Source organism: Talpa europaea (assembly GCF_964194135.1).
Source record: "Talpa europaea genome assembly, chromosome: 13".
Classification (NCBI taxonomy): Eukaryota; Metazoa; Chordata; class Mammalia; order Eulipotyphla; family Talpidae; genus Talpa; species Talpa europaea.
The window spans coordinates 26608632-26620829 of record NC_140080.1 but is presented as its reverse complement, the minus strand read 5'-3'; the positions used below and the strand labels follow the sequence as shown (position 1 = coordinate 26620829).

Genomic DNA, 12198 nt, shown 5'->3' with positions numbered 1-12198 from the left:
AATCCCTTTTTATTTTTTTTAAAGATTTATTTGTTTATACAAGAACATCTGGTACAGACCAGATGTGCAGGAGGGTGAGAGGATTTACCAGAGACAGAGCGGGGAGCAGAACAGGCAGACTGACGAAATACACTGCTGAGGGGAGCAGCGGGCAAGACAGGAGAGGTCTGCTGCGCCATGTGGGATTCTTGCCGGCTGGCCGGGATTGAGCCCACGCTGCAGAGGCTGGGGACAGCTTCACAGTGCAGCGCTCAACCACCTGTGCCACCAGGGAGGCCCCGAGAAAATCCCTTTTTAAAGAAGAAATATCAACTGCTTATAGTTTATTAAACGGCTATGAAGTTATTTTCTTGAGGTAATAGTAATACACATTCCCACTACTTTAAACTTATGCTCTACTTACTTCAAAGAGAAATTTTGAGGTAAGATGCTAAAGCAAAATACAAGATTTTTGCTGTTTTGAAATATGTAAATGAACTTTATAGCTAATTGGATGGAGTTTTGCAAATAATGATACTGATGGTAAGATAGCTAATTAGGATTAAATTATTTGAAGAGGACATATGTTCTACTTTCAACATCTTTCAGCTTTGAAGTCAAAAATATCACTGTGAATATTTTCTGAGTTGCCATTAGGTTTATATAACTAGGTATTGTTAAAGATTTTTAAGAAAGTGCTTCAAGGGACTCCCTGGTGGCGCAAGGGGTTAAAACACAACTTATGAAACTATCCACAGCCACTGCAGCAAGAGTTCGATCCCCAGCCAGGGAGCTATCCACATGGCGCAGCAGACCTCTCCTGACTCGCCTGCTGCTACTCTCAGCAGTGTATTTCAGTCAATCTGCCTGTTCTGCTCCCTACTCTGTCTCTGGTGAATCCTCTCAACCCCACACCTGTATCCTATACCCAAGTTCTTGTATGCATAAATAAATAATTCTTTTTAAAAAAAAGTGCTTCAAGGGCCTCCCCGGTGGCGCAGCGGTTGAGTGCTGGGTTGCAAAGTTGCCCGCGGCCTCTGCGGCACCGGTTCGATCCCCGGCTGCTCCCAGGCCACCGGAGGAGGGCCCCACATGGCGCGCAGACCTCTCCTGCCGCCCGCTGCTCCCCTCAGCAGTGTCCTTCGGTCCTTCTGCCTGCTCTGCTCCCTGCTCTGGCTCTGGTGAATTCTCTCACCCTCCCGCGCTTCTGACTGTACCCAGTGCATGTATAAAAAACAAACAAACAAACAAACAAATAAATAAACATGCCTCTATTAAATAAAAAAAAAAGTGCTTCAAAAGATTAAAATGGAGTCCATGAATGAGAACAATATTAGTACAACAAATTCATAATAATCTGGAAATCCTAAAAAAAAAAGATGTTTTTGCTTCAGGGATTTGTTTGATTGGCATCCCGAAATGTATTCATTTAGGATTGGCATGAGAATCAGAGATACATATGGGACTGATTGTCTTTAAACTTTACTGATTGTCTTTAAACTTTTTAGTTTTTAGTTTGTTTTTCTTGCCAATTTAGGGGAATAAGTTAGTAAATAAACAGTCAAGAATGTATAATATATTGGTGGAAATGCTTCATAACTGAAGCATATTCTTATTTTTAGAAAAGGGTGGAGTCTGAGAATACCAAGAAATTATTTTTAATGATGGATCACAAATAACCACTTTAAAAGGCTTTTGTCATGACTGTTTTCCTTTCATGGATTTTCTAGGCCTTCTTAGTGGGCATTGTTGTGCCCGACCCTGAAGTCATGCCCAGCTGGGCCCAGAAGAGAGGAATTGAAGGGACATATGCAGAACTCTGCACAAATAAGGTTGGTACCTTGGTGCTATTTCCTAAAAGGCTGTTGGAATTTTTATGATACTGTATAATGAGAGGCACAAAAGCAGTATATCCATGAAATTTGGACATGTAGGGGAATTTCTAACATTATTTTGTGAATGGTGGAATCTTTTACCTGAGGTTTTGCTTTTTTGGAGTTGTTGAAGGAACTCCTACTTCTTTAAATTTGACAAACCATTGAATTTTAGAGCCAGGAGACATCACCAAAGCTTGCCCCATTGTTTCAAAGCTTGGAGGAAAGTTCTGAGAAGGAGGTGACTTGTCCAAGGCCATACAGCACATTAGCAGCAGAATCAGATGAGCTCAAGCGTTTGACCTACTGACCTGCTCTTTTCAAAATGTAAAGTAGCTTTTGTTTTTACTGGAATTGAAAGAGCAACACAGTTATTTCTGTGTAGCATTAGCATTAGCTACTCACAACTTCCAGAAACATTCCCATGGCACATGTAAAGTCCTGTGGAGGAACATATCTGTTGTCTGGCTCAGTATCAGCCCTCTCCAGTCACATGGACCCTCTCTCTTCAGCAGCTATGGACTCTAGCTCTCCTACGGGGCTCTGGGGATGACAGAGGTCCATATTCACCAGACTGACCAGAGGTCCACTTTTTAAAAACTCAAGTGCATTTGGTCATTCATGCCTGGCCTTACTTGCCTGATGAAAGGTGGTGACTGGCATGCGGTCCCAGAGTATCATCTTCAGTGGGAGGCAGGGTAGAGCCTGTTAGCATAATCACCAGTTGTGCTTTACTCAAAACTCAATGTTTTTCTCTACCTCCATTTTGAAATGTGTTTGTTTGTTTTTTGCCTTGTAATTTTATGTATATGGGTCAATTTAGGAGCTGAAGAAAATCATTTTGGAAGACATGGTGAGGTTAGGAAAAGAAAGTGGACTCCATTCTTTTGAACAGGTAACTATTACCTTCCCCATATTTGTTACGGGCCTGTATGCAGAGATGAAAATTAAATTAAAGCCCTGATGGCCCTGACCTACATTCCCTACTCATCTGCTATGGCCTGCGGTCAGGCTGTGTACCAGTGGACCCCTGAAGGCCTGTTGCTCACTGACTTTGCACCAGCCTTCGTCTTGAACTAAAATAGGTCATATGCTGAGTGAGGCTGTCCTTTTCATCATCACAAACATTCATAAAGCTGAAACATTATCCTAGCTGTCACAAATCATGTCTGTGTGGTCTGTCTCCAAGCTGCCAGCAATACTTGAGACCAGAGTCCTGTTATTTTTATTTTCATGGAGACTGTCTTGGCTGGAAGAGGCCAGCTTACTTGCTTGCTAGGATAGTGGAAGGATTGCATTCCTGAGGCCATTGATGGGTCAGCCCATCATGCCCTCTGCAAAAAGAAGGAAGTAAAGAATGTGTTGGGAGAGGACACAGCAATTCTCTAAAACTTTTTGTCTCTGCAGGAATGGGGTTCTTACTGAGTTCCTAAGTATATTTGGTCTTTTTTATATACAGAATTATACACTTCCTCTTCAGTCAAAAATCTTAAAATTCCCCCAGCAGAAAAATATTATTATACCGATTCAAAAAATTTCCCTGTATTTAATATAATTGCTTTTCATAAAAGTTTGTTTCTCCAGTTGAGTTCCCAAATAATTATATAAGAGATCTGAAAGGTTTATAAGAATTTTTGATTTTGTGCTCATTTTGATGATAACCTGAAAACATTTTTAAACCAGTTTTAAATACAAACTCTTGTAGCAGTAATTTGCAACTTAAAAACCTTTACACTGATCAAGACTTTAATTGCTTAAGTTTTAAACTGTGAAAATTAAAAAGTAGTTTCAGGGGCTGAGAAAATTGTTTTTCTTTTAAAATAGATCTTTCCAGTGTTCCTTTGAAATAGATGACTTTACCCTCATCTATAAACCTGTATAAGGGTAAATAATGTCTGGGTAAATCAGTATTTTTAAAAATTATGAAATCTAAGGTGTTCAGGCAAGTTACATTTATCTTTCTTAATGAAAGGTCAGTTCTGGCATAATACTTATTTAAATTTCAAAGTTTGCTGGAACTAACATTATTGCTTTTCCTTAATGGGGAACTGTATGACTGGGTCATATGTGGCTATGTGGAACAGGGACCTTACCTGGTTGGTCTGGGCCTGTGTGTTGATCTGAAAGATTAGCGCTAAAAGCACTGGTAGTGTTTGGGGCCTAAGGACACTATTTTGTAAGCTGACTTCATTCAGGTGACATCTTGCACACTCCCAAGGTCTGCGCGCCCCCTGCTGGTATTTGGATTCCTGACCTCACCAAGGGCATGTGAGAAACATCTAGGTTCCTCTTCATGGAAAAGACTACCAACTCTGCAGATTATACTTAAGAGGGATCTTTAGTTTCAGTTTTAACCTTTACACTAGTTTGAGATTTTACTGAGAGGAGATGTATTTTTAACTTTCCATGTGCCTTTAGCAGCATTTCTGCTCTAATAACCTGCCCTCACCATGGTAACCTCAACTACAGGGAAGTCATGTGGCATCCCAAATGCCTGAGTTTTACTGCCAAGGCTGTAACCTCTTCATTTTCTCTGTTCTCATTTTCCTCTTTGTTGGTCTGTGGTATCCTCCCACCCCCACTACCCCCACAAACTGCCAGTGTGTGCCCTAAGTTGACCAAAGAGCAAAAACTAAGCCTCATGCCCGAGGAGATTGTGTTCCAGAGTTCAACATAATTATGAGTTAATCCAAAATCTGTTGTCAACTTGTTCTTTTCTCTTTTCCTCAAAAATGAATGATTAAGGTTTAACACAAATTTTTTTAAAACACAAACACAAATAGATTTGTAAGTCTAAGGTTTAAATAATTCAATAAAAGCTTTAGGGCTTCAGACTTACTGGACTGGATTGATCTGCATTAAATTTTGAATTAGGAAAAAGTTAATCTAATTTAATTTTCAAAAGCAGTCAGTCCCTAGATTAGGCCATTATTAATTTATGGAGATCTTTGGAAGATATATTTTAATAGATAGATAGAAAGCACTGGGAATAATACAACTACAAATTACAAGTAAACCAACATTACCTCAATAAAAAAATTTTTAAATAGCTGTATTAATAATTAAAATATGTAGGTACCTGGAAGGTATATGAGCATGCTTAATTATGATTTAATCGTTTTTGACATTTATATGCCTTATTAGTTTGCATAGGCAATACAAAATGAACTTTAACATTTGCTAGTTTTTTCAAATTCTGCTTAGTTAAACCCTTACTAAAAACACTGTATTTCCTCTCATTAAAATACTTGCCTAACCAATTTGTGTTTAAATCAGATATGAATTGATTGTAATTAGGGAAGTGTTCCTAATTACAATTTTTTACTTTCCTTATTTACTCTGTGTTTATTATGTACAAGTAATACATGTTAAAGTGTTGCATTGAGTAATACCATTGAAAACTTCAACTACTATGTTTCCTCAAGAAGTCCTGTGTTTTAATGAGTTGGTATAAATTAATGATTTTGAGATTTTTTTTGTTTTGTTTTGTATTTTTGTATAGTATTTCAATACAATACTTGAATGTTACTATATTTCTAAATTTAAAAAAATTAGAACCACTTTTCAGTGCTAATAGATTCAGGAAAGGAAGCTAACATTAATCATACCCCTCCTCCTCTCCTCAACCAAACTTTGCTTATTAAAAATGAGAAAACAAGTTGTATGGTGTGTTAGGCATAAAGGAAGAATAAAAATGCTCATTCCTTTCTCCCCATGTTTTAATTTTGTAAAAAACACATAATTATAGGAAATAAAAATTGGTTTTATCATTGGTTCACTTCTGAAAAAAGCCTATAGGTTTGGCTTTATTAAGGTCAGTGTTAAGCAACTGGTCTGGCCCTTTTCTCTCACTGCTACTTTCTGTCTCTTTGACTTTTACTACTGTAGGTACTGCAAAGTACTTCATATAAGTGAAAACATATAGTAATTGTCTTTTTGTGACTTAGTTAATATCTAATATATGCTGATACATTATTATATATTATGCGCTTGCTAGTACATACTAATATAGCTAATGTGCAAACAATACTTGGGGGGGAGGTCTCAGAAGCATTTCAAGCTTATTAACATGAACACTTGATCCTCCCACCTGAAAAAAAAAAAAATCTATCTGCTTTTCTCCAGTTTTTCTGCTCAAGCAGAAACCTAGAGCCATTTTTATTATCTCTTTCTTTACCACTTAACCAAACCAATTGTAAGTCCTGAACTTTCTGCTCCCAAAATTGCTTTTTCTTTTTTTAATAGTTTCATCTCTGCTATTTATTTCTTCATATATCGTTCTTCCTTTTTGTACAATGAATGCTTTCTTTCTTTCAAGTGTAGTCCCCGCAAAATTCCCATCACCAATTCACCCTTGCACCATCACCATAGTCCCTTGTATAAGAACAGATTCCCTCCCCTGTTTTGATTTCCATCTTTGCTGTCAACTTTGTAGCCCAAATCACCTTCAATCTTGACAGGTCTCCCAATTCTCACTCTTACCTCTCTCCTATTCATTCTGAATAAAATAGTCTTCCCAAAGGGTCATTCTGTCTCTCATTGCTTAAAAATTGTTTAAAGAATCATGTCTACACTCCCCACCTTGACACTGATCCTTTATAGTCTGGCCCCAGTCAGCCTCTCCAGACTCATCTTTTTTGATCTATTTATACCGTATGCTTTACCCACACTTGTAATGCCCCAGATATGTTTTGGCACATGTTGCCTCTGCCTTGCGCATCCTCCTCTCCTCAGACCATATAATAACCCCCCTCCCTTCCCCTTACTAGTTTCATCTGGCAGAAGCTTACTTACCCTTCAGAGTTCAACTCGGGACTCAATTTTCAATGAATCCTGTCCAAACCTGGAGTTTGTGGTATAAGCAAAAATGCATTCAGCTCAAACAGAAAACCTAACCCACAGTATTTTAAAAGACAAAGAATATGTTTTTTTCCCACCCTATGAAATCCAAAGACAGGCAGTCAAAGGTCCTCAAAGATCTCTACTTATCTTTCCACTCTCTACTTTTAGAATGGTTTCTTAGCACCTCTTGGTGACAAGGTAGCTGTAATAGTTTTGGACATTGTCCATATTCAAAGGAAAAAAGGAGAGTTTTCAATAAAGGGTGGAGTGTCTGAATCTTTTATTAGAGAAGTGAAATTTTCCCTTCTCTCTAGCCAAAAATGGTTGACATGGCCAATCCCTGGCTGCAAGACAGACCGGGAAATCAGGAAACAGGATTGTCATGACTGACATAGACTGTTTTTGCCCAAACCATTCCAGTAGAATGGAAAAGCAGGTAGGGGGATTGGAAAAGCATCTGACTCTGCCTGTGTTTGTCCCCATAGTAGCGGCATCATACTGAAGCATCTCTCATTAGATTGAAAATTCCATGTGGGCAGGGAAATTACCTTGTTCTGCTTTGTATCCCCCCTGGATGCCTAACACAGTAGTTGCTCACTAAATAGCAATTGTACAAAACAATAAATTAATGCATATGCATATTTAACACATGTATTGGCAATGAACTTATTAAAGTCTATTTTATAGCATTTTATAACCCTGTTAATGGCTTAGTGATATGGGTCTATTATCTCAACAAAGTCCTTGAATTTAGACCAAGTTGTCAGTCAGGATGCACTTTCCTGTAGAGAGTGTCATTTCAGGAGTCAGCCCAAGCTGACAGCACAAAATTCTAATAGAACTGATAGTGCCCTTTAAGCTGGAGCCTCCATAGGAGGAACTGAACAGGACCTCCTAAATTAGTTCCTCTGTCTTTCTGGACACCCACTTAGACTTGCCAAAGAGACTGTAAGAGAAGGCCTGGAATCAGTCTCATGGAAGCAGGCAATGTAAGCACTCATTCTGATCCCTTTGTGCCACCTTCCATTAGATGTGATAAAATCCAATGGCAGAACTTTTCCACTTAGACTCATCCTGTCTCTCCCTAGACATTATATTCCTTCTGTGAATGGCTTCACCATCCATGTAGCTATCCAAGCCATAAACCTGGATGTCTTCAATTCTGTCTCCCTCTTTATTACATCTTTACCAACTATCTGAGTCATTTTAGAACTGTTTACTTGTCTGTCTCTATCACTGCTGTTAGGTATAGGCTCTTTCTTTTCCTATTGGCCTGATCCTTCTGATTGGTTTCCTTGCTTCCAATCCTAGCTTTCCTTAAAACAATTTTTGCATCTCTCTTAGAGAGATCTTTCCAAAACATATATTCAGCAATACCCCTGCTAACTACAACAAGAAGCCACTTGGATTCCTTTCTCACACTTTGCCACTCCTCATACCCATGGCTTTGTCCTTGGAGTTACCTCTGCTTAGAATTCCCTTCTCCACCCACCTCTTTCTTTGCTGACTAATTCTTATTCATTCCTTAACACTCAACTGATTTGGGAAGTCTTCCCTGACTGTTCCTCACTCTCCCCCACCAGAACTGAGTTTGGTGCCCTTCAACCTGTTCATACAGAGTCTAACAGTTGCCCATTGTTCTGCTCTATTGGATGCACATGTGCAGTCCCTGACAGCAGGGGCACTCATGACTCCTCTGTATCTGCACTCCCTGGCCCAGGGAAAACCACCAATTCATTCCTGTTGATGACCTATATGACAGAGTGAGAAGGGAAAAGATAGCTTCCTGATATGTCAAATAGGCTGAAATGCTATTAGCATATTTTGACTCTTACATAGGCAGTGTTTTTATAGCAGTGTCTGTTCCCATATGCCTGTTTACTTTTATCATGTATGCTATTAATGCTGTGTTATATTCCTGATAAAGATATATTCTGCATTTGGTTTTTAGGTTAAAGCCATTCACATCCACTCTGACATGTTCTCAGTTCAAAATGGCTTGCTGACACCAACACTAAAGGCTAAGAGACCTGAGCTGAGAGAGTACTTCAAAAAACAAATAGAAGCGCTTTACTCAATCTCCATGTGAAGTTCAAGGAAAGTTCTTCTCAGTATAATGGACTGTGTAGCAATATTATAGTTATTCTTGAAAGTAATGAGTCAGAATGACGCAGCTGAAAATGAATAAGCACGTGACCTTATGACTGAGCCTTTTTCTGTCCCAAGAGGTCTTTAACAATATTTTCTCTATCATCAAGTACACTTTATTTTTATTAAAATGATATTGTAGTGAGCTGCTAAAAATATCGCAATGGCAATGTAAAAATCAAGACTTTTCTCAAGAACTGTGTACCACTAAAAGTAATATATTCTCAATGTTCACAGAACTATTAAACATGAAGAAAAATATAACTGATATACTGTACTTAATTATTTGTGGAATAGTAACCAGATACAGCAAATATCTAGGCAATGTGGACTACCTCATTCAATAACTTGATAGTCAAAATCACAATTAAATCAGGCTTAAAAAATTAAAACTAGGTCTACAAAATCATGCTAAAATGAAACATGATAATTCATCTTCTATATAACTTCAGAATCTTTAAACATGATTATCTTTACTGATGTAAAAAATTTTTTCTCTAATTTTTACTTTCATCCATGAAAGATACAAATTTAAATGTTCTTAATACAAATGTTATGTAACATTTTACAAATATCTTTCAACACATTTTATAATTCATCAATCTCATGAAGATATTCAGGAACTACTATAGAATAAAATGTAATGTAAAACTACTTCAAGGATAGTATCTGTATATTCATGGATTTGTGACCACAATTAATTCTAAAAAGATGTCTGTTGCCTCTACAATGAATGGACCTTTGAGAAAGACTTGGGAGAAGAAACCCAGAATTATTTCTCAGTGTGGGTTACAATTAATATACCTAGAATTCCCTGTTGGCTTCCTCTAGGCTTTCATTCTCAGTATGTCCACACCACGTTTGGGACACCCATATGGTTATAGTTCTGAACCATTTCACTTTATTTCAGCAAAACTATCAAGGCAGGATGTGGGAAAGAGGAGATGTTATTTCCAAATAAAATAATTTTCAGTATCATAATTTCGAAGAACCTCTTCAAAATCCCCTAAGAAATTTTTTAAGCCTATTATAAATAAATACCACTTTAGAGCATAATTCCATTCATAAAATCTTATCTGAGCTTAACCGTGAAAACTTCCTCCCTGGCATTATGTAGTTATATACTTTTTGCACGTGGGTGCCAGCAGTTCATATAACTAAAGCCCAGCATGGACAGCAATTAAATTCCAAGCTACAGACTGTGCATCTGAAAGAGGAACTGTCCCTAAAAAAGAGTTTTCTTCTGTAGAGACAAGATTCTGAAAATAAAGTTAGGGGCACTGTTAGCCTCACAGTTCCAGTCCCCTGGAGCAAATCCAAGCTGTAGATAAATGCTACTGGTTTAAAACTTCACAACCACAGAGGTTTACTAGATTAATCTGCGTTGGAGATTATTATTTATATTTCGGTCTTGGCAGTGTACCACAGTTTTTTAATGCATTTAACCAATCTTTTACATTTTCCTTCAGAATATTCTTTCACAGACCCACTTGTAAATGTGACTTTTAGTAAATGAGCTATAGTTCTATGCACATTAATTTTTAAAGCTATATTTGAATAAACAAATATTAAAAATCTCCAAGGCCATATCTACATAAAATTAATTTTTTATATTTTAGTATATATTTGACAAATTAAAAGAGAAAAAGCATTACCTGTGTTGGATATTCACACTATTTTAAAGACAAATAGCTTCACATTTCAAAGAAAATGAAGCTGTTTCCCATTGTCCTTCCACTCAACTAAAATTTCACTGTTAGCTTTGTTTCCAAATGAATTTTGAACAATGTATATAAACAAATACTTTTAAACAAAATTTTGTTTCTATTTACACATCATCATAGTTAGATATGATTGATTATGAACAACCTAAAATTCCGTTTTCTCACTTTAAAGACCTTAGGTTTCTACTACCTGCCCTGACCTATGTGAAAAATCACATGTGGGCTAATAAATAGGTTACTGAAGATGTGCTGAGAAAAATCAACAGTGGGGCCTAAATATGTTGCATGTACATTTATCTATTCCTCTGTTTAACTCCACTGAACTTTTTTAATAAAGGAGAAATGAAATAATATGTGTTAATGGAAAAATCCTCCTTGCTTCAGATTTCCCAGCTTTATACTGAGAGGGAAAAGACTGCATTTCTCTTTAACCAATATATAAAAAGGCTATGCACTTAAGATGTTCACATTCATGGTGAATATCAGATCCCATTTAAGTCTAGAACCATAACAGAGATCAATTCCTTAAGCCTACACATGCTCTGTTTCTCATTCAAATGTGCTAGTAATTGTTATATTTTACAAACTAATCTTGTGAGTACTATAAAATAGAATTATACACCAAGTTTTCTCTTTTGTCAGAAATAACATTTATATTGTATTGTGATTCCCTTCCAGGTGAGAGAGGAAGTCTAACCTCTGAAATCAGGTGTGATTATAGGCTTAGCTTCACATGTTTAGCAACTTACAAACGTTCAAGGAATAGACAGACATGCCATGTCTTCTTTATATGAACAAGTCAACCTTTCTAAATTTAGGTAAAAACTACAAGCATGAGAAAAAATAGAACTTTCCATATTGCGATTTTAATGGCCAAATAATGTCTTAGCAACTCAATTTGATTGTTGATTGTATTACCCCTCAAAACACCCAGTAATTCTTTTCTTTTATCCAGAAAAGAAAATGAATTATTCTTTATTTTCAAAGTGTATAAAGCACAAATGTGATAGTTATTTTGAATTTAAAACACTATGAAATGAATGTAAAGAAAAATGGGAAAATGTATTGTTTGCATGAAAACAGACTACTTACAAACTTACTATCTCAGGAACAAAATGAATAACGATATAAAACTGACAAGCTATATGTTGGGCTAAGTTGCTGTGTTTTTTCTTGCCTATTTCTATTTTAAGGAAGCATTTACATAAACAGGAAAAAACCAATTCCAGTAGTCTGAATTTTCTCTCAAGTTTGCTTTCTGTGAATCTACAATTAACTGCAGTAAGAACGGGATTAAGCATTCAAGTGAGGGACAAAGCCCTAAGTGAGAAACGCTTCAGTTAGAACACTGACCCAGCGCCAATAGGTACATTTTCTGGAATACAAACATTTCTGAAAATGATTCCAAACTGAAAAGGTTTTCATGAGGTGACGGAGACTTTTAAACATTCATTTGACTGGTGATTTTAATTTTCCTTGTTAAATTACTGCAACAATTGCATGGGGGAAAATAGATATTTTTGAAGAGATGCTTATTCTACTTTCAATTTTTAAAAGTTGAAGAGATTAAAATATTACTTTTTAAATATGCATAAAAGTATCTTAACTGTAATTCTATTTTTAGTTGCTTT

General features: G+C 36.7%; 1 protein-coding gene across 7 annotated transcripts in view; it reads left to right on the top strand.

The window, feature by feature from the left end:
• The window catches only part of ACSL6 (acyl-CoA synthetase long chain family member 6), a gene marked incomplete at both ends in the record, with an annotated part of 56495 nt that extends 47711 nt beyond the window's left edge, over positions 1–8784 (top strand). For all 7 annotated transcript variants that reach the window (XM_084252412.1, XM_084252413.1, XM_084252411.1 and 4 more), the window contains 3 exons: positions 1710–1811; positions 2677–2748; positions 8647–8784. In XM_084252412.1, coding sequence (XP_084108538.1) covers positions 1710–1811; positions 2677–2748; positions 8647–8784 — 312 coding nt within the window. The remainder of the gene's footprint in view (positions 1–1709; positions 1812–2676; positions 2749–8646) is intronic.
• Between the last annotated feature and the right edge of the window lie 3414 nt (positions 8785–12198).